General features: G+C 37.8%; 1 protein-coding gene across 14 annotated transcripts in view; it reads right to left on the bottom strand.

The window, feature by feature from the left end:
* UNC5D (unc-5 netrin receptor D) overlaps nt 1–26464 on the bottom strand; it is a 220653-nt gene that overhangs the window by 27904 nt on the left and 166285 nt on the right. For 11 of the 14 annotated variants that reach the window (XM_013194413.3, XM_066983334.1, XM_066983335.1 and 8 more), the window contains 5 exons: nt 12346–12526; nt 11325–11492; nt 10212–10376; nt 7392–7424; nt 1800–1985 (listed from right to left, as the gene is read on the bottom strand). In XM_013194413.3, coding sequence (XP_013049867.2) covers nt 1800–1985; nt 7392–7424; nt 10212–10376; nt 11325–11492; nt 12346–12526 — 733 coding nt within the window. The remainder of the gene's footprint in view (nt 1–1799; nt 1986–7391; nt 7425–10211; nt 10377–11324; nt 11493–12345; nt 12527–26464) is intronic. The other 3 variants (XM_048047282.2, XM_048047283.2, XM_048047281.2) reach the window with 3 other exon arrangements.

Raw genomic sequence — 26464 nt, forward strand, 5'->3', positions numbered from 1 at the left:
AATATAGGATGTCTCAACTAATTTTCTAAATGACCTGTATGTCAACCTTGAAAACGATCCTTTTAAAGGGACTGCAGGTTAGGTAGCTAAAATTATAAATAAATTTCTCCAAAGAGTAACATTTGGATCATTTCAGTCTGTGTAGCTGCACGCAAAGTAGCACAGAATCTCAGATTACAGACAAATGGCCGGTAACAGCTTTAGCATTCAGGAAGTTGCACTATTTTTTTTTTCGGCAAGGTGCTGCATTCTGTATGATTTCAGGTGAAAACAAATATAGTTCTGATGGTTTGCTTTGCAGCTTCACTTTCTTTTTAAAAGCATCATTTCAAATGCCCACTCTCAAACTACTTTCAATAGTTTTGCTCTCAGTACATAACAGAAGAGATTTTCCCCGTACATTACCCAGTTTAGATGGCTTCAAAAGAAACAGACTGCATCTCGCTGTTTATACACTTATCTAGTGGTCCTACAGACCCAGCCGAATAGAATTACACAAAAGCCTCATTTTTTATTGTCCTTTATACTATCTATTGTCCTTCTGTCAGTACTGTGCTCTCCTTTTGTAGCAAACTGAACAGAGAACTGGCCTTTGTTTTAGCTGAATTGCTTAGTTTACAAATAATCGTATTAAAAAAACCCACAGACAGAGAACCCAAAGTAACTGAACTAACAGCATCCCAGCACAAGAGAAATTTGCTGTCTCAGATGTTTTCAGTGCCCAGAACTAATATTTTTGAAACGTGAAATCAAACAGTTCATTCCCCAGCCTCAAAACAAGACTTTCATGGCAAACTGAACAAAGAAAAAAGTTATTGAGGCATTTGTTGAGAATTACACGACTAATTAAAGACTTGAATTTTTAAATGAATGAGTAAACATCCTTCAAGCCTCCTTGTCTACCAAGCCCTTCTTCCAGTTTCTTGCAATTTATGCTTGGTGAGAAATGTCTTTCAGAAAATAAAGTAACTGTAAAAACAAAACAAACAAACAAAAAACCCAACCCTACAACACGTTTCACTTTTCTGAAGAGAGAAGAGACATGGGGACACTTTCACATCCAACCAACACACCCACCTACCTACCACAATAAGGCAGGTCCCGATGTTATAATGTCAGCACAGAATTAAAGAAATACACTATCTTAAAATAATCCCCATTCTATCTCCGTCCCGCCACCTTTTTGTCCAAAGGAAATATAATTTCAGAAACCACCTGACTGCTGCTTTTAGTAAAAGGTTTTATTTCTTCCATATTTTATTGTATTGGTGGATTTCTGAAGTCTTTAAAAACTAAAATAAAAATCAATAGATGTTTACATGCCTTTATCTCCAACAGACCTCAGCCTATGCTAACAGCAACTTACAAAATATGTACAGCTGGGATTCTCAAATTAATGATACAATAAAAATCTAATCACTTTTAAGGGAATAAAGAAAACAGAAGAGCTGAGTAGGAAGAAACTAAAGACAAATACATTTTTTCTTTTTTTTCTTTCCCTGTGAGTCAGAAATGTCAGCCTAGAATCTAGTGACAGTATTTGTAAAGCACTCAGAGCGTGGTCAAGAAAGATTATATGTCCAAGTTGCCATGACAAATCAGTAGCACAGACCGCAAAAGACATTACTGTTCTAACCACCAGATCCTGACCCTCGTACTGTAGCTACCTGTCCGTGGCTTTGGGCACGTCTGCTTCGCATTACGCTGGAATGCCCTCCCCCAGCCCGTCCTGAGTATGAGCTTAGTATCTCTTTGTAGTAGGGACTCTGGAGAGAAGAAAATGAAATCACAACACTAACCTTGTCTGACTGTTTTAAAATTAAATGTCTGGAAGCCTCCTGTCAGTGCAGATGAATCAATCACATCCACGCCGTACTCACTCTGACTCCGTCTGTAAAGGGTAACGCCGACCACCAGCACAGCCACAGCGATGACTGCTGCTCCCAGGCCGGAGTACAAGGCAATGTCACTGGCATTCTCTATATCTGAAAGGAGAAAAAGCGGGTTCTGAGTCAGCCACGCTCATGAAAATGCCCTGGCTGGTCCCAGCTGGCCGTGAGCAAAGGGGATTGTATTTATATGTAGCCACAGACACGTGGCCAGGGAAGTAGAGCTTGAGGCATAAATGCAGAGCAGATCACAGGAGGAAACTGTGCACAAAAGACCGCTGAAAAGCCAGCCTTTGAAAGCACTGGCAAATTTCCTGATACAGCACTCCATACAGGTAAACTTATATCATTTTAGGGATTGCATCACGATATTTGCAGGTTTTTTAAGCAGATCATTGGACTTTTAGCAGTCAGAAGCAGGGTGCTTACCACCAGCCAGCCCTCCCATCAGCACACTGCTGGCTCGGGCTGTGTGCCGAGGTGTGCCACCATCTCCCATTCCAGCCCAGGGGAGATCATTAAAGTATGGAAACACAGCCCTTCAAGGGGAAAACATGGAACAACTGAAGCTAGGGAGGGCTCTTTTAGGTACCAGCACGATTTTCACCTATTGACGGCTCTCGGGGACATTTAAGTTTTCGTTTGGAGTTCTGAAGCTAATCCGGGAGGTCATGAATCCTCTGAAAAACCTTAGTGAATCCTCTCCAAGCCCTGGGCCCTTCTCCATTCTTTATTTTTTGTGCGAGCTTTAGTTTAAGAAGGAACAGTCCATCCTCTCAAAGCTTGGCGAATGGCTGACGATATCCTGCAAATCTTCCTGGATTCCTGCTGGCACCCGCTCAGTCTTTAGAAACAGGTTGGAAACCAAAACCAAGCCTTTCCCGTGATTGCGGCCATGCGTATTAAGCTTACGACCAAGTTTATTTTTTTTTTTTAAAGACTTTAGACTTTTTACAGCAGATAAGAATTTATTTCTTTGAAAGAATAAATCCAAATGAAACCTGCAATATTATGTAATTGAATTATCCAGTCCCGCTGTTCTAGATCTTTTGGGATTTGGGACCACGTACCATGAAATTAAATTACTTGGCAAGTACACTTAGCAGGTCCTTAGATACTTCCCTTAATGCCAAACTCCAGTTTAGAGGAAGAGATAATCATGTGTTCATCCTGTACATCATCTGCTATCCCATTATATGTTGCTTCTTGCTATTAAGTGAGGAGCATTTGGTACAAAAAGTGCATTTATTTATAACAAGTGACAGTGACAAAAAAAATAACCAGGAAAAACAGACTACTCAATATCAGTAAATCTGCAATGTACAGAAGCATGGCAGGAAGTCAAATTTTGCATTTAAGAAATAGCCAATTATTAAAATTACTTAATTACTATTTGGGAGGAGGCTTCTGTTGTGCATACAATTTATTTTTTGCAAAAAGATAACTTTATTTTAGCTGAATTTTTAGAATGAATATGAAACTTCAGACCACTGAAACGAAGAAAATTACTACCTATGGGCAGCATCAGAAAAGCTTATTTTCTTGGCTCACCAGTTTCTTATGTAGACCAAATGTCTGACAACTAACAATACAAGCAGCTGAAACTTTCTGGGAAGGCACAACCGCTGCCAAATGCAATAATTAAGTCCAACTGTACTCTTCACATAAGTAAAAAACGCCATATGAATTGCAACAGCAAAGAAACTGAGTAGGAAAACACTGCTTTAAGTAGGCTGAAGCACATGGGAGATTTTCCATGAATAAAGCAATGCAATTGATTTTAAGTTGGGCAGTTGAATCAAAAGTAAAATCAACAGTTGAGGTCAAACTTCCTTAAGAGAAACCACCCTTCTACTCCCATTCTCTAACTTTTCCCAGTCACCCTCAATTCAACATTCCAATATCCCGTTCAACCACAAATAAACATTTTGAAATCAGGTTTACTAGAACTACCTTTTCAGCCTAGAAAATACTTCTGCAGCTGTTGAATTTTCAAATTACCTCATATCAAAAAATGTTTCAGTTTTTAGCACTCCCGCCCCCCCCAAACTGTAAAAGTCACCAAGTTTTAGTTTCTGTGCAAATAACAGCTTCCAGAATAAATCCATCTTCCGTAGCATGTCAGACAAGTAATCACAACGGAATAAACGTGGCAATAAATAGCTCTTATCCAAATTCTTAGCATATTACAATTGCTACACACTCTACTAATAAATTACTGGAGAAAAATATTTTTTTCTGAACCATTTAGGCTCAAAGTTTGTCATTCTAGAAAGTAAGCTTTTAGTTGGCAGTGTGTTCTGGCTTAACCCAGCACGCAGCTCAGCACCATGCAGCCATTCGCTCCCTCCACCCCCCAGTTAATCACAGACTGTTTAAAAACTCCATTTTATTCTCTTTTATCAGGTACAGAAAGAAAAGTACACAAACAGTTACATTTCTATTTCTTCCACTTTTCTATTCCCAAGCTATTTTGTTGTTACAGGGAATTAATTATGAAACTCTAGCACTGACTTAATTTTTGTGGGCAATTAGTACAATGAATAAGCCCAGAGAAGGAGTGGTGTGTATCTCCAGTGGTAGAAGAAATCTAATAACACGTGGTCCTTTCCCTTTCTAGAGAACTGCAGTGACCTGGTAGTTATTTCACCATAAAGCATCTTTGAGTCTTCCATTTTGCTCATTACTTTGAAACAGAAAAAATGCTGCAAATCTGAATCACCTCTTCTACCTGCTTGGCATAATATGTTATGAAGTCTGAAACGTGCATAAATAACCAGTAATAATCACTAAAAACTTCCTGCCACCATAATGACAATGGGTAGGAAATACAGGAGCTGAACAGTCACCATCAAAACCCAGACAGACAGCACACTTCAAGTTCTTACCTGTGACTAACAGCAATTCATTATTCCAAATCTACTTCAATAGTTTACCTCCTTATTTTCAACCGATTCAGATGCTTGGTCACATGTCAGATAATTTAAGTCTCATGCTCTTATAACTGTACAAGACCACTACACGTTGGTTAAAGAGTAAAGCAAGAATACAGAATTGAAAAAGTGAGATTAGTTTGATTCAAGGAAAAATTTTGTTTTCATCAAATCCTTTCAAGTAACTCTAGAACATGATTTTGACACTTTTCTGTAAGGTATATGATTAAAAACTCCTTACAGTTTTTCTTCTCTGAATTTCCTTATCTTTAATAAAATTATCATTGTTCTGTTCCATAGAAGACCTGAGTTATTCAAGTGTTCCCACAGCTATCTACCTCTTTTAAATTGGGAGAAAAAAAAATAAAATCCACAAACCCATGGGAACGAACACACAGACTTCAGGGGAAAAGGGTATCAATTCTCATGGCATTCCTTTGGATTGTTCCTGTGGAACACAACTGCTTAGGAAAGGTAGCTTTCAATTTTACTTAGGATGTCAGTATTTCTTTAAAAAAAATACTGTATCTTAAAAGTGATTTTAATCTCTTCCCCTTTCTATTTTTTCTTATTTCTCCATTCAGCTGTAGAAATTAAATAAGAAAGCATGGGAAATTAGGGAAAGTAGGTAATTTATGCTTTTACTTTTCGGCAAAAGGGAACAAAAAGAAAAACAAACAAAATGAGAAAACATGTACAGTCAGCCAATTACTATTTAATGGACTGCATCCTCCCAGCCCAGTGGAGGTAGTGACTGTTATAAAAACCTAAGATTTCCATACATTTCAGTTACAGGGTACATGTTGGTGTTAATTTTAGCCTGTATTTCACTCCACCTTCTGACACTGTTACACAACATTTATTGAAAGCACATTTGATGGTAATGAAGTTTCTATTAACTATGATTAAGTTTCATAAAGCACCTGAAGATAATTTAAGATGTGCAGAAGCAGAAAATGAAACATTTGGTTTAGTACATTAGGAAACGTAATTGATTAAATTATCTCATTTACAATAAGTGCTTTCCAGGAGCTATGCAGGGCATACATTTCCCCCAGTCTCCCATTAGACTTTGCTAGGAGATAGGCAAGCTTCTTCTAGCTTCCCATCCTCCCCCAATTTTCCACCTCTCTTACTTTTGGTACCCTTTAGCAATATGAAATCCATTTCTTCATATAGCGAGTCTTCAAGAACAAGGACTAAAAGTCAGAGAATAATGGAAAAGGCTAGATAGTAGAACAGGTTGTTTCTCAATTATCTTCATAATTGACTTTGATTTTGCATCAGTGATGATTCATGTAGTCTTAAATGAAGTTCCTGTTTCACCGAACAGCAGCAAGCTGCATCATGTGTTTCTAACCCCACAGCTAAAGAAACCCTTTAATTCTCCTAGGAACCTTGCATGCTAAAATCAATCCCATTAAGGTTTCTATTTTAATAAATCAGAAATTAAAGCAATTTAACTAATGCTCTTACAAGATTCTCTAATTAAATGGGAACAGCACAGATAAACAAAAGTGTATCAATTGCCTGCGCTAAGTCACAGCGCAGACCGGTTGTATGCGACCCATCAGGAGATGACTCCAGCAAGAATGTGACTCCTTTCTTAATTTAGGGCCCAAGTTCCATAAAATTTCAAATAATCTCATGACCCTGTGCACCTATATCTTGGAGGAATACTCGGATTTAAACCCCACACTTTATGATACAGAAGAATATCTCTTTAAAGAAGATACTAACAATTGCATCCATCTCACAGTACAGATGGATTCTCTTTCCACGTCCTCTAAAGGACGTGAGCCAAAAATGTGTTTATAAATGTATTTGTCAAAATTCAAAGATTTTTTTTTGTTGTTGTTGAAAATTAAGCTGTGAGAAATCCTCACAACTTTGTGTATGGATTATAAAAGAAAAGCAATGTCTCAGCTTTAAAAGAGGATAGGCCTCATGCAAGTGGTGGCTTTGATGAGAAGAGTGCCTTTTCTTTTTCAATGAAATCTTTCAGTTAGTCAGCTCAATTCACATGTGCCGCTCTTATTTAAACTAAAATTTTGCTGAAATCAATGGAGAGTGAGAAACAGACTGTAGGATAGGAGGCCCTGAAAACAGCATATAAATTTATATACACAGAAAGATATATAAATATACATACACACTCTTTACAGCGCACAGCATACCAACGCCCTTTACCGGTTGATAAATCAAGGTGAAGTGAGCTGACCGAGATCAGACAGAGCCAGTGGTGGAAAGAGATTTGAACCAAGCAAGCTGAACTCCTGTATCACTGCTCCCCCCCCCCGCCCCCATCGCAAGTTCTCAAAAGATCAATTTCAAGATAAGCATTCCTGTAGAAATGACTCTCAGTCAGTCAGACACAAAATTACTGAAGCACAGTCACTTCTTTTATTTTTAGTCTAAAACCTATGATCACCAAGTCGCTAAGAAGATGCTTTCAGCAGATGCAAAAGCCTTTCATATAACCTTCAGTTTTATTTAGTTCCTAAACAAATAAAACAGAATGGCAGAGAAGATGAGAAAATCATATTTACAAGAGAAAAAAATAACTTACTTTGGGATTTTATTTCATGAAGAGGTTTTTTATCTAAAGAGAGAGAGGGAGAGAGAGAGAGAAAGAGAGAAAGTTGCACTTAATAAATTTACATGGAGCATATCTATTTCCTATATCGCTTCTGTCTAGCTCTATAAATGAAACATTTTCTCCTTGTTTGCTGACAATATGAATATTTTATGTTGTCCATATTTTTCCCTTCATCTGCTTTTTCTAAATCTCTTTCAGGATGTTTCTTTGCAGTCATTTCTCATGTGGTTAATTCAAGTATTTGTTAGCTTTTGGATGCCTTTATTTTAGAGTATTATGCACCCCAGCAACAAGCAAGTTCAGTACTTTGAAGTGGATCACTTGGCAAACGAAGTCAGTTACGATTTAATTATTTCTCTGTATGTTTATAAACTATCAACATGTACAATATATTCACATTTATGTATCTAAATACACACAAATAATAACCTCTATAGGTGTATATAAATAACATAGAGAACCAATGTAGTACTGAAACATATGCAAGGGTATATTTATAGATGTTAAATTAACTTTATAAAGCAGATTCTATATACTAGTGCATCTCTCTCAAAAATGAGCCTTCTCTCTCTCTCATAATAACCATTTGATTTATCCTGTATAACCTATACCTACAAAAGTAATCTTTAGATTACCTCAGAACCATGTCAAGATCCATGATGTTCATCGTAGTTTTTTGGTACATGACAATGTAAGCAAATGGTCATGAAATGCCTTTTGTTATCTTTTAGTTAAATTGATCACTTTAATAATATTCAACTTAAAAGCTTCATGGTTTTTGGCTTTGCCAAAAAGCTATTTTTTTTCTTTTCTTTTTGAGAGTTTTTTTTTTTTTTAGTGAGGAAATGGTGTTTGCAAACACTGAATGAATAGTATCAGAGTTGGTCTCCGTAATGGAAATAAACTCTGTGCTGCTGACACAGACTGGTATCTACAGAAAACTGCAGTAGAATTGAAATGAGTTTGCCATATAAACTAGTGAGATTGCTAGATCCAGAAGCCTCTTGGCAATATTCAGTATCACAACTGGTCAAAAAATGAAAAAAACAAATTGTTTATGATGCGTTAGTAAATAAATAAAAAAAAGTTTGTAGTTCATCTCCTTATAGCCTGTGTGTTTTTTTTTTTTTGGGGCACTGGGAAAAGAAATCGATAGTTTCTAAAGTTATAAAAAACAACTTTAAAGCAAATAGATAAAAGCAAAATAAAAAACTCTGTAAAATCCTCTTCTATTAAGCAATGAAAAAGTTTTCACCTCTAGAAGATAGAGAGAAACCCACCAAGGAAATGTATACTCCTGAGAATACCAGCAGGGAATAAACAATGAAATATATGCAAGAAATACTAAGTTATTAAGATCATCTGAGTCAAAGTGACCTTTGCTTTCAGATGGAGACAGTCTCCATTTTATCCCAACTTGGCGGGCCTGGCAATCATTCACATAGCTCAAAACAAAAATAATTGTCTTCTGCAAAGCGGTTTCTCTCTCTTCAACCGTTCCACATCCCAGTACACATTCCCTGCAAGGAAGGTGCTTTCAGCTGCTCCTCAGTTAAGGACTGGGCTATCTGGATCCATCCAGAAACAATCAAAAACCAAAGCAACAACAAGAAAGAGAGATCTTCTGGGAATGAAAGGATGCCTTCTCTGTGTTATTCCCAATCTCTTCTCTGTGTTATTCCCAATCTTTTCTGTCAGGAACTGAATAAGGAGTAACCTGAGAGTAGGCTCTGTTTTATCACTGTTGCATTTAGTGACTTCAAGTTGAAAATTCTTGCTAGCAATTAGAACTTTTCCTGCCAGTTCAGAATCGGGCCACATATTTCCGGCATCTTACATTCTCATCCTTACTTTCATTAGAGTTCTTACTTGTTAACCACAGAAATGTTTCATTGCTATTTTTGCCTCATGAAAGGAACAAAGTTAACAAGTTGTGCCTGATAACCTCCAAGAGATTAGTTATCTGAAGCGCTGCACTGCATTTCCTTCACAATTCCCGATGGGATGAAAAGCAGAGCAGGAAAGGCACATATTGGAAGATGAACGAGAGAAAGATTTTAAAAAATAGGGTAATTGCATCAATTCCTATTAGCTGAGAAAGCAATTATGGTCCTAAAAATAATTTGACAGAAGTGTGTATATATATATATATATACAGCACAACCCATTAAGGAGTAATGGTATCACATTCCAAGATAAAAGAAACAAGAGACACTTAATACTTCCATCTATTTGAATGCATACAGGAATTCAACTTTCAGTACCAACACATACTTGCTATTACTACCCATCACAGCAAAAGGAAGAGACGAGCTTATTTGAAGCACAAGGAGCACGCAGGCTAGAGTTGATCTCAGTTCCACTCGTTACTGAACAGCAACAGCTTCTGATTCACTGAGTTTAGCTTCTGCTTTTACAGCTTAGCTCAGTTAGTTCCAGTGAAAGACTGTTGTATACAAGGACTAATAGTGAGAACGCTCTCAACACCAAATTATATTGGAGTAGATTTTTTTTTTTTTATCTTCCCACAAAATACCAGTTTCTGGTTCCAATATTAGGTAAAAAATTGCTGGTGCAGAGAGAAACCTTCAGTTATATTTCTCTTCAAATTAATTTTATTGTTGTTAGTTCAGTTTCCCTAACTCCCCTCTCACCTTATAAAAAGAACAGTTATACTTTACAAAATGTAGTCAATATAAGAACTTTCATAGGCATTACATTTAGAAAGAGAAATTATATCCGTTTTAAGCCATAACTCCTAAATCTACTTCAGTGCAAACGGATACCCACCTTGAATGCAAAGCCCTTCGGTGCAATTCTCGGACTCTTGACTCAAGCCCTCGCAGTATTTTCCTCCATTTCGAGGAGGCGGTGCGATACATTCCCGAACTCTCAAATGCTCGCATTCTGGGCTGCATACAGACCACTCGCTCCACACCTCCCAGTTTCCATCCACTGTATGGGAAGGGGAAAAAAAAACAAACATTGTCATTGCTTATCAAACTGGTGTAATTCAGAGTTCCTACAAAGAAAATTTGTTTTGTATCTCTCCTCAGGTCACACCAAGTAAAACACAACACTATATTTATTTCTCAAGAGTTGGATACCGTGTCAGATGTGAAGTTAAAATTCTGCATTAGAATGTATCACCTCACACATGCAACGTGAAAGCTTTTAAAATAGCACTGGTGTACAAAGTCCTGCAAATATAGGCCATTAAAAACTGCAGGAGGAAACATTTCCTTTGCCACCTAGCTATTAGCTTCTAAAGTTTCAGTGCAAATTCTACCTTAAAACAGGCTGATGTAGACAGGCCACACATTATCATATCAGAAAATGAGGTTGACGTTTACAAAAAAAAAAACACATAGCTGGCCTTGCAGACCTCTGGCTAACGCCCTGAGCAAGATGATGGATCAATACGTTGCTTTGCTAACTGATATACAGCTGCCTCTGACCCTGTCCCAGATGAGAATAAATTCCACAGTCTCATGTATAAATCAGATTGAAGAAAAGTCAGATTAACTCACAGACAAATATAAATAATATTAAATTCTTAAAATACCAATTCAGGACATGCTGTACCTAAAAATTCATAAAAGCTAGAAGAGAGGTTTACCAAAACCCAAACAGGCTATGCTATGATCCATGGAAATATCGAGTCTTAAAATTTCCATGTACACAATCCTACTAACTTTCTTTAGCTGTATACGTGAAACCCCAATTCCAAAATCAGGTAAGGGAGGCTTTGTTCACTTGGAAGGATGCACGTATTTCCAGTTGCCTTTTTGACCTCAGTGGGCTCTTCAAAGCACAATTGTCTACCAGGCATTTCAGACAGAAAAAGGTCTCCCCTAAGTGTGACAGTCAGTGTTACTCCATAATGGTCTGTGCATATCTCACCAGGGCAAAGAGAAGTGCAGGTAATTTTCTGCACTGACATTCCTTCGCAAAAAGCACCTCCGTTGAGTGGAGCAGGGTTAGTACAGGTCCGTGATCGCTTCTGCCAGCCCCGACCACACCGCGCGTTACAGTTTGACCACTCAGTCCACGACGACCAGCCTCCGTTAACTGCAAAACACAAAATGTGTTAGTGGTTGCAGAAGGTGCTCTAAGATTCATTGAGCAACAAATCTGTTCACATCACTTAAAAGCAAACTTTTACTTTTGAATGATGTTCTACAGGTAAATTCCAAGCTGAACTAGGAGCCATTGCCACCTACAAAACATCAGGACACAACTACATGAAGGCCATGGTGTCAAAGAACACAAACACTTATTTTGGAGGAGTAATAAGCTAAGAGGCACAGTAACTCATGGGAAGACTCAGAGGGAAAGGTAAAAGCAAGTACATCAATTCTCTTAAAACATGCTTCATTTAAATCATGAACAAGACTTCTATTATTTTAAACAGGATTATTTAGGAATGCTCTGTCTCTACCAATAAAACTTCACATGCGATAATAAACAGGGAGAGCAACAGGGGGGTGGTAATAAAGGAACAGTTCTGCTCTTTTTAGCTTTGCTGTCTAACATCTAGATTTACCAGGCAATGCTCGTACACTGCAGAACCCCAGTTAAGGAAGCCCTTTAAGTACCTCCCTAGGCATGTGTTTAAGGGTTTCCTGATACAGGCCTGACTTATTGGGGTGGTTTATCTTATAATTGGATCTTATTAATATCTGGAGCAAGGATTATTAGCACTGACATAGCTTCTAGAACCTTTCGTCACAAACAAGAAACTCGTAACTCTAACCACTGTAACAACAGGCATGAGCTCGGCCTTGAGCAACAGAACTAAAATTCATCATAACAGGAATGAGGTTAGCCATTTGATTTAGAACCAGTTGTACGTTAAAAATATAACCAGGCAGAAAAAGCACGCACATCTAAGCTTTTCCATAATTATCACATTTTCACCAACCATAAACCACAACTGTCGCAGACATGCTCCTTCTCTTGGCAACAATGTTGGCAGCCATGCAGGTATAGTTCCCAGAGTCAGACAGACGTGCCTGCCGAATGATCAGGTTGTGGTCTGCTCTGGTGTCAATGTTCTCGTCCAGGTTGGAATCAATGGGCTCTTCATTCTTCAGCCACTCCACCTGGAGAGGGGTGGAGAAGACAAGAACGTGACATAGGAAAAGAAAGATGGAAACAGGAAGCCTGCAAAATTGTATTTCAGTGATGCCATTGTGATCTTTATTATAAACATTAAGATAAAAATCAAGCTAGGATGGGATTCCCAACAAGGCAGACATTCACAAACTCAGAAAAGAAACTAATCCTATTCTGAAGAGCCTGGAGCCTCATTAGCAAAGACCCACCAAATGAAATGCTAAAATAGGAAATATTAAAAGAACTATAAATGGCAACGAGCTGGTTCAGAGTTGCAAGAATATGGATTATAAGGAAAATGTACTACTGGGAAAAGGGGGAGGGAAGTAAATGGAGACTAGCAGTCCAAGTGAAAGTCAACTAAGGAATAGCAATTTTATTTTATTTTATTTTGTTTTATTTTTTAACTTCAGGGGAGGGAGGTATGGGCTAGGAACTTAGAATGATTTTTATTCTAAGAAAAAAATCTGACAAGAGAGAATAAGAAGTGTTTAAAAATATTACTCTTGATATACAGCATTTCACATGTTCAAACCATTGGACAATGATCAGTTAGGCTTCGTTGATATATAGGGTTAATATGGGGTATTATTAATTTAATATTTTTGAGAGAGAAACAGAAGGATGAAATCACTTGCTCAACACTGCACACAGTGGACGACCTGTCATCACAACAGATTCTCATTTTAAATAAACATTATTAAACTAGAAGGCCATTAGTATTTGTTGTCAAGGTACATAAATACTGTGAAATGCTATCTATAATATATTTCAACACATCTCATATCAACCAGCATATTTCTGAGTAGACCCAGGAATTATCCGCAAGGCATTTCACCACTTGAAACATTTAAACAAAATATTTAAAGCATGGTAAGCTGCTGTTACAGAACTGAAATATTAAAAATAGAAGCAGAATCTATTAGAAGACTGAACAAATGTGACTCATTTTAATAGCTTTTCTAGACCTGAAGGAGGTATGGCTGTACTCTGAAGTCAAATACCCTTCTCATCTCCGTTCTGATGAATAACCTCATTTGGGAACCTGTGGAAGGACCTGTAACTTTGTGGTAATGAGCTTATGGATTTGCTAGCTACAGGCATTCATTAGCACACTGTTCTGCGCAGATGGTCTGCAATTTGTAGATTTTCCAGTTTATAAACAAATCTGCAAAAGCTGACCATCAAAGCCAATTAGAATTCATGCCAGACAGCAGGTTTCCCTTCCAGTAGCATCAGTCATTTTGGTTAGCTGGGGACAGAAGGTGTGGGACTGACGTATCTGTTGCTTCTCACATCTCTGCAGCACGGCAGTCAGCTGGGAACCTACCTTGAAAAGAATTGGGGTTTGTGGCATTGCTACCTTACCTGGTGACTCTGGGAGTAAATAAAGCGAATATTTTACACATCTGTTACAAGAGGCTCTAGATGAATATGAAATATATTACATTTTATACAGAAAGTAGACTTTAGTTCAATGTACTCTTTTCTCAACCTGCAATTAGCCAAAAATAACAAAACCAGAACGTCATCGTCAAAGGTTCCATTAAGCATTTAAGACTTCTGTCTTTATTTCTGCATTCTCTTAAAGCTTTGATACAGTGCTGTGTTTCGTTATTGTTGTTTTCTCTTTTGGTCTGTTTTTGTCTCTCAAATATTATTAAACAATCTCCCTCACAAAAGTTTTCCACTCCTAGAAGCACCCTAGGAAATGTCACGGCTAGCATTCGTACTCGGCTCCTTTCCTTCCCCAGGCTAAGTGCCGTGACAGACACTGCCACCACGGCAGCAGATGGCCAGCCACCACTCCGGAGCAGCAGCCAAATGACCTTACCAAACCCCCTAATGCCGAACTCTTCCCTTAATAATATCCGTTTGAATGCATTCACGCAGTTGTATTGCATTTCCCTTTGGTGTGAGTACAATGGGGCGTGATCAAGTCATCCACCTACTGCTATGGAGCTTCCCTTTTGGAGGGAACTGCAGTACTAACTGTCAGAGGGGATACATCCACGTGATTTTGCATTTTGACTCTCATCAGATCAGGGCCTTTTGTGGGGCAGGAAGGCTCCAGGTCCTGATTACTGTTACACTCGCACTTTGGCACCTCGAGCTGTTTTTCCTCTAGATAACTGTTCCAGGAGGGAGTGCATCCTGCTATGTTCTTCACTGCGTGTAGGACTGCGAGGCATGGTGAATGAAAAATGTTTACATTAATGCAAAGCATTTAAAAGAATGATGTTCGCTATGAAGGGAGAACATTAAACAGACGGAACATAAATGTGAAAGCAATCAAAAGATGATTTGTAAATGAGGGCGTGCATTGCTTTTTGCTTCTTATCTGGAGGCTCGATGACACTGTGAATACTCTTTAATTCCAGCCTCCTCCTCACTAGAAGATGACTGCTTCAACCCTCAGCAGATGAATGTTTTCAAAGATGGAAAACTAAGATGAATTTAAAGGAAAAAAATTATAAATTTGAAGCCAGCATGATGACAGAAGGTCGTTGTTATTTGCCGTGGTGCAACCTTTGGAGAATTTCAGCACACACATACATGACCAACACACACAACAACCAAGCAAAATAAAGGCGACAAAGAAACTCGCTGTATCTCCATATAAAATGAGGCATGTGGTCTGAGCTGCCAACTTGTCATCTCTGAAGAACAGACTCAAAACTCATTAGCATTTAACTTCACTTGCTTTATCATCAGCGGAGGTCATAAAGTTGCTTGTAACACACAAATACATTTCTATTTAAGAATTAGTCTGTCTGAAGATCTTAAGTGTTTTATCTTGAACTAGACCTAAAATGGCTGTCTATAACTGCAGTAAGTTTATAAAAAGAGATCTTTTTCCCCCTGAAATAAAATCTGCTCAGAATTAAAATACTGCCATCAATTTCTAACAAAGGCTAATCACGTAATGATTTACAAAAGAAATGCAGGGGCAGATATGGATTAACTCAGCTACTACGTATTGGGTGGCAGCAGATGAATTAGTGTAATCATAAATTTGTTCCAATTACAGAAAGCAATTATCAAAGACAAGCTTACAGCATTATCAAAATGAAATCAGCTAAATACACCATATCCTAGGTAGATTAAGATGAGAGTTAGCAAACTCTCTTTAATTATTTCTTTATTTCTTGAAAAATAAGGTTTATCCATCTCATCCGTATTTCTGGCTACTGTATACAACAACATCAAAAACCCTGTCAGCTGCACCACAACTGCCATTTGAGTTGGTGTAGGTGATGGGAGTCTCGCTGTGCAACGTAAGTGATGTATGTACATCATCCTTATTTCTGTGTGTGTCCACGCAGATAATATGGACACACCTCTTCCATACAGCAAGTCCAAACACTCTGGGGAATCACAGATACCCATGAGAATACTGGCGGAAGCAGGACCGCAGCTGAGTTAAGAAACTGAAGGAAGGTGCTGGTGGAGGTTGCTCACTTCCTTCGAAACTCTGCCCATTTTAGGGGCTACAGTTGTGGCTCCTGTGCCCCAAAACCTCAGCTGCTTTTGAGCCTGATGGCAATATCACTGGGAGCATTTTATTTCACTTTGACAGGCACTTGTTAGGCCTTTGCACAGACATCACCTGTGAAATTCAGGGAGAAAAGGTGGCTAACTCCAGGTGAGGAAGTAACGCTCTTGTGGGAAAGCTTATCAATTCCTTTGCCAAATTTGTACAACTTTTACAATTCCTGTAAAAAAATCCTGTAAGAAGACATCTTAAGAATATTCTTATTTACAGTAATAGAAATTACTTGGTGTTTTTGTTGTTGTTTGTTTAATACCAAACTTAGTATTTAAACCTTGAAGACAAGACAGTATGTCAGATAGCAGATACGGGCCTTAAAAGATCTTACACCTTAAGGGTTCTTCATCAATTGCTGTAATTTAAACATCCCAAGAGCTGGCTGGCTGCCCACGGCTATATTTGCTATTCTTTTCAGGGTATCTTGTCTGAGAATATAAAGAGTTTAACACCCAACAGGAGCAATACAACTCAGCGGTCTTTTGGGCACACATGATAATTTTATAGGTCAGAAGACAAAAGACCTTGGTATTCCCGCTTTTAGATTATACTGTCCTGCCCTTTAAACACATCTGACTTTCTCATGTGGTCAATAACCTGAGTACACATATATCAGAGATAATATAGTTAGAATGTCAGCTCCTCTTGAAGAAAGAATCAATTGCTTTCTGTATGCAAGATAAACACTTCATGATTTTAAGATGGGAAAGGTCAACACCTGACTTATGGCAGCACAAATGTTTCTTATATAGTAGTCAAGTTTACAGATTTTAAATATTCTCTCTCAGATGGAGAAAACAGTAAATAGATCCTTAACCTTTCTTTATACATCCTTAGCCTTCCTTTAAGCCAATACCACTGTTCATCACATTCCTGAAAAACAGTTTTGCATCTTTCGGATAAAAATGTTTTATCAGTCCTGGATCCGCTTGCTATTTTACATGTAAGCACAGCAGACTGGCATTTAGAAAGTCTGGTACAGAATGCAATAAGTAAACAGGTACATTGCTGCTCATGAGATTGCAGGTAATTACACGAAACACAATTTTCGTCTCCACTATCTTATGTTTCCCTTGCACTGAGGCAGAAACTGTCTTTCCATGAACCAGACAAAACCTAATGTAACCTAATAATATATATTATCCAAAACCACTTTGAGAATGAAGCTGTTAAATATTTCTATTTATGTTAAAGTTGGATATAAAGAGCACAAAAAAAGTGTGTTGGAGGGGCAGAAAATGATACAAGAGAAACGCATCTCTGTACACAGACTATTTAAAGAAAATGTAACAAAAAATAATCAGGAATGTAGGTGCCTTTTTATGTCTGTCCTTTGTCAGGAATGTTTGACAGATCTATCATCCGGTTTTGAAATAAACAATCCTCCCCCACAAACTTCAATAGGGAGGAATGAAGTTTGGACATGAAATTTTGAGCTAACAGAACTAAGCCATCCAAACTGACCAAAAGTCATTAAAGCAGGACTCAGACACACTTCTCTGGATCTTTGTTCGTACTCTGCTGTAAGGACAACTGCTGAGCAGTGAACATAATCTTGAAGTTGTTTCCAATACCATTTTTGCTGTGTCCTATTAAGGTACTTAAGCAATTCAATATAAATAATATAGAAGGCATCTCCAAGTGAGCTCTTAGCTCCCTAAGAACAAAAGGAACACTGTCAATATATACAAAAGAACTAGGCAATACTCTGTCTTCCACTTGAAAATCCACCTTTTCATTAAAAAAGAAGGAAAAAAAGGCAGAGCTGAGAACTTCTAAAATCGAAATATCTAATGCCTATCTGAAAGCTTTTATTTAATTGGAGAGTAAAACATGTGTGAAGGAAAGATAATTACTTTTCTCCAAATAAATTCCTTTTAATAAAGAATGCTTGCAGTAGGTTCTCCTCCTCATGCAGGTATGGCAGGCTTCTGACACTTTCTCTACCGACTCTACAGCAAGCCTAGGGAGATTATATCACTAGGCTAACATTAGCTTTTGTGAATATTCCCCCCACAGTAATCAGTTCAGGCCTCAAGCTAGAAAAAATTCTTTCTACCTTATCATAGATTTAAGTCTCATATTCCCAAATCTTTAAAAGATTAAAGATTTATTATTTAAAAGATTAAAAGCCTTATTAAAAATGGCTTTGCAGTGACCTAGTGTTTTATGGAAGGAAGCAAGATACATTCCCTTCAAGACTGAGCTAGATCTAGCATGAAATTTGTATTTCTAGAAGTGCCAGTGTCTAGCTTGAGAAATCTTCCTTGCTGTTACAGTTAGAATGGAAGTATAGGTAGGGCAGGTGCTCCAATTACAATGACGAATTAAGATGGCAGCGTATCTTTGTTACAGTTTTATTTTGCTTTCCACTCTAATACTCAGAACAAATACATACGAGAAGCCTCCCATCAGCATAAGTCATTGTGGGAGATTAATAAAAAACAAAAGCCAGTTTGCTGGACCCAAACCATTCACATCTACCTTTGTGATCACACAGCTGTTTTATCAAAACGATCAAAAAACATTAATCTTCCTTGCAAGGAGCCTACTGCTAGCAACACAAAGGAAGCAGGTCAACTGTACCTGCTGCATTTTTTAAAATTAATCCACTGAGGGAATATTGTTACTGAATCGTTTAATCACAGTCATACTGTTCTGGTAAGCATATTTGTCCTTCGTTAGATTGAATCTATAATCTCATTGCAAAAATCTGACACATTGATTAACTCATAAATCAGTTTGCACTCTCGTTGGCCATACTGTGGAAGCAGCACAGGAACATTCTCTTTGAAGAGATGCACTCGGTTGTTGCAAGGAAGCATTTTTCTTTGTGTGCTTTAAATTCCCTACCAAAAACCGATACTGCTGAATAATCCAGAAGGGCAAAAAGGCTAATGTCGTAGGGGGAGGTGTGAGAAAAAAAGAATTTCATATCTGCTCTTGAATAGGTATAAGGGGAAAGATAACAGCTTTTATGTACATCTCTATTTGTAATGCTGAAGAGGAAGGTGAGCAATAGGTTGACTCAGACATGCTATTTTAAAACCCTGTTAGAAAGATACATTTGCTAAATGTACCATTGCTAATGGTGTGTTGTCTGATGGGTAAAAAATATAATCAGGTCCCCCAATACATTTATTTCTTATTCTCGGAGGAATAAATCCTAGCATGAATTGGAATGCCATTCTTGTTTTAACCACCGTGCAAAAATTATGAATGAATCGGCATTAATAATGCCCAAACTTTTCTTTTCTACATGACACACAATCTAAGGATATATAGTAATTCACAGATCTTGTTTTAAAATTATTCTATAGAAAGTGTGTGTTTCTCAGTATTGTGAAACATGATGGTCAGAAAGAAACGAAGCGCTAACACTCTGGTGCCACCAGTGACGTTTTGTTTTTCAGTGCACAGACATTTGGAAAGTAATAGTATCTGCAGTTGACACTGAAAAAACATTTTTAGATAAGATTATTGGAAATGTTGTTTACAGTGTTTTGCTAACACAGCATCCCAATAGGCAGTATCACATTTATACCAAGTTCTTGGAGATAAGAAAATCATCACAGAAAGCTTATAGTAATTGAAAACAAAGGGTACAAATAGAGAGATCTCTTCTCTTGCACTTTTATCTGCTTTTGATCAAGTATCACTGCATGTAATTAAAAAAAACACAACACAGTAGTATCCCTACCCTTGCTTCAGATTATTTTTCTCAAGAAAATTTAGAATAAAGGTCCCAGTCTTTGCAAACCAAATGGCAGCAGTATTGCTCAGATAGCATACTACTAGGAAGTGTGAATACGAGCCTGACTGGAACTGTAGTCTCTGTTACTTGCTTTCCAGAATCGTACCTGAGATTAATTGCATCCCCGAGCAAAACGGGTCTAAATTTAAGTGAAAAATATCACTGATGAGACTGAAATTACAGTATCAAATCAATATTAGGAACTACTAAGCCTATTAATCTTAAAATGAAATGAACGAATAAATAAATAAAAATGGAAAGTGAGTCAAACTAAACCAGAACCGACAGTTTGATTTTATAGATCATAATTTTTATATGATTCAGGGAAGAGCTTTCAGAATCAACACACAAAAAATGCATTCACTGTGTCACTTACAAGGAAATAATTATTTTAGTACTAACCCTTCACAAAATTATTCTCTCCAGCAACTTAGTTTTTTGTCGTATTTTTAAATGTGTAAAATTTAAACATAGCAAAACCAAGAACGTATGACAAAATTTTAACTATGCAGAAATATTATCAAATGGCAGTATTCCTAAGTGGGAAATATTACAATCTACTTTTTGCTCGCTATTTCTCTGCTCTGCTGTTTGTGCCTTCATCAGGGTTTTGCAGAGCACAAGACGCTCTGCTTAGTTAGCACTCCCTTCTCAACTCTTCCCACGTTTACAAAAACACAAACGAAGGAAGGTAGTGAAGAATCATTGCCCTTAGCCAGATCGCATTGTCATGGATTAAAAACTGAATGGATTTGGAGACAAAAACGTGTTTTCATCTGTTATCAATGAATTCAACTTAACAGTAAAACCTGAGCAATGCAGATGAAGCAGTGACCGTCTTTAACTACACTCAGAGATGTGACTGGAGTTGCCTCCCCCTCAGTGTAAATGCTGACAGCGCTCACATGCTTTTGGTGGATATTCATATTCCCATCTTGCAGGTAGGTAATACTCACTGACCATTACACTCGGGGGAACTCTTAAAACTTCAGTTATTTATGTCTGAATCTAACTACTTATGCCAGACAGCTTCTCCCTTCGCAATTTATCCTGAAGGAGGCTAACTTCAGCTCTGCACATTCACTATTAGTCAATTACTAAATTGTTACCTCTCCCATAGTCTCATTTGAGATGACTACAGATTACTTCATTTCCATTTGTTTTACTTTGATGTGTTAAAAAAAAAAAAGCAGTATTTTTGATAATTTCTCTACCAATACCTTGAGCTCGTTAACAAGTAAATTTATTCCAGTGACCGACCAGCCTGCATCCGCAGTTCAGAAACAGGAGCGTTTGCTCTAGCATTCTGTAGTATCAGAATAAATGTTCCAAGACTACACACAATAAATTACTTCCCTTTGATTGGCTGTGTGGTCTCCTTATCTTGATTACCACAGCAACTTCTGTACTTCTGTACATTACAGCAAACAAGGCTATAATTTTACTGTTCTCAAGAGTTACAGTGAATCACGAATACGTAATGTTGTTCTTCTTTGTAAGTATTCAGATATGATAATTTCAAGAATGAAACTGTGAGATCTTACTAACAGAAACATCCATTTTATCCACTAGTGAATCATCCTTCTCTACACACAGAAAAAAAAGTATTTAAAATCTGTCTCTACATTTGAAGAAATACCGTTTTTAGTTCACAAATATGCAACACTTACGCTGTCTCACTAAATGCAGTTGAGCAGATTTGCAACATATATAACTCACTGCTTTCTCTTGGAACATTGTTTGCAATTTAAAAATGTACAGATTTATGTTCAGAGAGGCAAAACATTCCCTAAACCTGTGATGTTTCAGCATTTCAGTTTCATGGTACCTCAATGACACTTATTCCAGATTATAAAATAATCAGCACAAGTATATTGCATCAACAGAATCTGAATAGAGAACCCTTACTACCTCAAACATAAAAGGCATGATGTATAAAGAAATGCAAATACAAAGTGCAATAACAAATGTGGCTGCTACTCTGAAGCTGTAAAACATCCCGATTTATGTAGCTACCAGGGGGTGTTTTCTCGTACCTGGCTGGATAGGTTGATTGTTTCAACTTAACAACAATCTTTTCACCTCTGAAAGAGCATAATATTTTTTAAGAGCATAAAGAAAGAGCATAATTATTTTTTTAAAAAAGCTATGTAAAATATCCCTTTCTGGGGAAAAGGGGAAGGAATCCATCTATACGAGGGTAGACTTTTATCTTAGCAGCTTCTGTTTGTGTTGCTGAGTGGAGCTCCCAATGACTACAGCAGCACAGAACATCATATAATCATTAGGTTGTTCTGCTTCCCTTTGGTCTCATTGGGACATACATCAAGGTCAGTCCCACTGCATTGTAACTACACACATACATATATACATGTGCCTATACATAGAGAAAGGAAAAAAAAAAATGATTGCGTTATGACTACATTCCGTGTGATTCAGTGTGCGCTAGTGAGAAGATTCAGGAAATAGAATGGTTTGGAAATACTCAATTAGACTATGATTCGACAGGAATGGGAAAATCCTAAAAAAAAATGCAAAAAATCCTGAACATAAGGGCATGTACACATCTCCCTTGCTTGTGGAAGAAGACAGCTTAGAAGTCATCAACATGTTTGGGGATTCCTTATTTTGAGAGGGAGACATGGAGAAGCTTAGATGTAAAACTAAAACCTAGTTGTACAGAAGTCACAGAAATAGAAAGGAAGAGCAAGAACAGCATCAAAGGCAGTTAGCAGACTAAGAAAAAAACACTGTGAACACATGGGTAGCAACAGTTCAGCACAAGATACTCACTTTCTAGCAGATGATATTTGAATCCGCAGTGAACTGTAGTAGAAATGGAAACACTTGACTCCACAGACATCTCGCCTGTTCCCTTCTCGCCTCCCCCTTCTTGATTAGAGCACTAGTCACAATTGACAGTAAACCAGCTGCTCCTGTTATGACTTTGAGTGCAATTTACCAAAATGGGCCCTAACGTAAGAGGATCAAAAATGGCTAATGCAGTCTGTTTTATTTCACACAAGTTGTACCAAAACTGAATTTTGTCCTGGTGAGCAGCAATGCTCTTCCAGAACCTGTACCCAGCCTAGAACCGAGCCCTAGCAGGCTCTTACTTCCTACATTTATTTATTTTGCCTCAACTCAAATTGTACCGTGTATTCCTGACATTTTGAATGAATTTGGCAGGAAAGGAAAGGAAAAAGGAAAGGAAAAAGAAACCCAACAACACTAAAACACGTTTTCTTTGGAGCTTTGAAGAGGTCTTACGTAATTCCTGTCTACGTGAGGCAAATAAACTGCCAGTCAGGGGGTAATGTAGCCTTCTACCAAACAGATTTGATCCTTCTGCTCACAGACCTTTGCTTTCAGCATTCAAGTTCAGAAGTTTGAATCCCACTGGAAGGGGAATAAAAGCAGCTGCACATGAAAGTGTTGTGTAGAAGTGCTATATGCTCCTCACGGACTCAGAAATACATCAGGTTTGTCATACTATAAAGGCGTAAGTATCAGGAGAAGATTGCCAAACATGCTGAAGATGTAACCTGTGGGCATCAGGGACAGAAAACAAACCAGACCCCTAGGCACACGCGCTGCCTAGCAAATAACCGCAGCATCGTTCCTTCTGCTGGCTGAACAGTGACCGGCACCGATAAAGCCTCCGACTGTGCTGTTCTGTCAAAATATGCACTAAAGTTTTGTAATCCTTGGATAGGACTCTTTCACACAATTTTATCATTTATAATTCTGACATAATGATAAAGTCTTGTAACTTATCTTTTCATCTTCAAGCATTCAAACTGAGGACGTTCTGGAAATAGTACCAGAAAAACACACACCACTGCAAACCGGTGTAGGTAAACAGAAAAGCCCAAAGCAGTGTCTTTATAAAAAGGAATCATCTATTCGGAGGAACTAGGAAGTTCTCTCACTATTTTCCCCTACATTTTAGCAATCCTGTTCAGAAGTCTTTTGCTTCAGCATTTCTATTTCTTGACCCCCGCCTGCAGCTCCTGGGTGGGCTGAGATACTTAGAACAAGACAAACCTCAGATGTGGAAAAAACCACCATGTTTTCTCCTGGAGGAAAACACAGTGCACAATTCACTTGCTTGCATGAAATCCAGTACATACACTCATTTTGGACAGCTGTGAGAGCCTTTGGAGACTGGCAGGCCTTCTGTGATGAGCAACAACACTGAATACACAAAAAATTCTCAGGTTCTCCCTGCAAGAAGCCAGTTAGAAATTCCTCTTGGGGCTCAAACACTCAAAAGCGTTATTTTATTTGCCCATGTCATTTTGTTAACACTAGCGTTTAAAACAATACAAGACAGTCAAAGTCTTAAAACACTTTTTTTATATGCAGGGACTCGGAAGCCAGCTGTGTGTGACTCACGCAGCACACCTGGCTGACCTTGTTTGCTCATTCAGGTATGCTTTAAGAGGGGTGTTTGTTTGCTAGTCAGCTGTCTGGAGTGGAAACAAGGACAAACATTAGAGACAAGGACAGGACAAACATTAGAAAAAAAAAGTACTGAATTGACAGTGTGAGTTCCCTGTAAAATTTCAAGAGCTTGCAATGTTCAAGAAGGAGTATCCAAAATAACACCCATTACAATGTTAAATAGCTTAGCAGCAAAATCTTTAAAAACGGGATCATAACAAAGCATAAAGGAAAAATGCACACTCACCACTAACTCAGGCTGCACAACCAGATAACCCAATGTATATAGCTGGCTGTGTTGCCTCGAAATTTATACAGCTAACAAAAAAGACTTGTATCTCTGTAATATATTTTAAAGGCTACCAGTTCTATGCAAAACCACGGTCTTTTTTTATTCCCCACTTATACAGAATAACTGAAATCTAAGGCTTTTTATTTTAGCATATTGAGCAATAGCATTAAAGTGGTTCTTACAAGCACTGATAATCAGAAGCCTTTTTTGCTTTGAAACCTGTTCTTTGTTTGAACCTCTACAGAGTATGACTCCAGGCTCTGTACTCTGTGTATTACAATTGCTGTTATAATACCTAATCCATGATCTAGGTTTAAGAATAATAATAATAAAAAAATATGTTCAGGGCATTGAAGATGAAGTGCTTCATGGAAAAAAAATCCACAAGAAAAAAAACACCAGAAGGATAACATGGAAGCCTTTCTCTCAAAGAGGCGGGATGATGAAGGGCGAGGAACGAATACCAGACTTGACCAAAGATGAAACAGCATATAAAATAAACAAAATCTTGATTCTGTTTTTGTGTTGTTCAGGCTTGTGCGAAACACAGTCAAAGGCTTAAACAAAAGGCTTTAATTGAGCAGATGTTTTATAGAATAAAGTGGGCCTACATATTATTGTATAAGATTGTGATGTCCTGAACACAATCAGTCCAGACCAGCATGTCGTGTATTATCCACAATAACTGCACGTTTTTCAATCTCTATTGGATGTGAAAGCATGAAAAATGAAAAGGATGAAGCAGCTAAAAGCCTCAACTGAACAGGGCGCATTTTGTCTGTGTGTGTTTGCGTGCAACAGAGAATTTTAAAACGCAGAGCAAATAAAATTGGTGCAGACATTACTAGAATAATTAAACTGAGCAATTATGGGTAAGCTGCTGCATGGTTTCAGTAAAACAGAATCAACGTTTAGAGGTTGCTCTGTCTCATTTGGTAGGGTATGTTGAGAACTGATAAAAGGACGTTAAAGGGAAGGTAGAGAATCTCCAATAGAATTTTACGTTCTAAGTGGGTTCAGAACTGCTTTGTCCACAGAAGCAGCCATTCGGTTTTATTTGCATAGTAACTGCTGCTTTAATCTGTGGCACTTTTTCACCACGTGTACAGTGTTGGATAGTGTCTAATAAAAGAATCTAAGTTTCTTTGGATTCTTGGAGGAGTAGCAGACAAAGAATAAAAGCAGTAACGATGTGCATTCCTGGGAGAAATGTCTATTTTCCCCAGCTAAATGAGTAATTGCTCTTCACTTTGCGAGTGGTTCTGTAGTTAACAGAACCTTGTCTCCCCAAAGACAGTCTTAGACAACTGAGTCTAAAAATGATGATCTGCTCAAGGATTCACATGATGTGGCCTGACTCTGGAAATGTAGTAAGGGTAATTTGTAGGATGCTAAACCCTAGGCATACGTGCAACTAACCAACTGCTGAGAAACAGTCAGGGCTGAAATGTTGAAACCTGCTTGTCATAACTAGCACCAAGAATTAAGAATTTGCATAATTCCTTCATAATTCCAAAGAAAAAGGAATTTATTTCAACGTTCTAAATGCAATCGTGTAATTTTGTCATGTCTAAGTTAACCACTAAATTTCTTACAATCCTAAAATTATGGGAAATTGTAAGAAAGTTGGCTGCAGTAGTTGCTTAAGTAAAACCAGTTTTTAAGAAGAGCTTGGTTTTAGATAAATAATCCTTGAGACATATTGCACACACCGAGCTCAGTCTTCAAAGTGAAACAGATCTGATGTAAAATGAAACACACTTATTGTATTTGTAACTAATGTACCTTAAAAGTAAAGCAAATATTGATATTTCAGACACAAGACTCGAGATCTATAACAAACTCTATAAAATGCATGCCGTTCACATTTAGTAATCATACTC

Source organism: Anser cygnoides, chromosome 26 (genome assembly GCF_040182565.1).
Source record: "Anser cygnoides isolate HZ-2024a breed goose chromosome 26, Taihu_goose_T2T_genome, whole genome shotgun sequence".
NCBI classification, from domain to species: domain Eukaryota; kingdom Metazoa; phylum Chordata; class Aves; order Anseriformes; family Anatidae; genus Anser; species Anser cygnoides.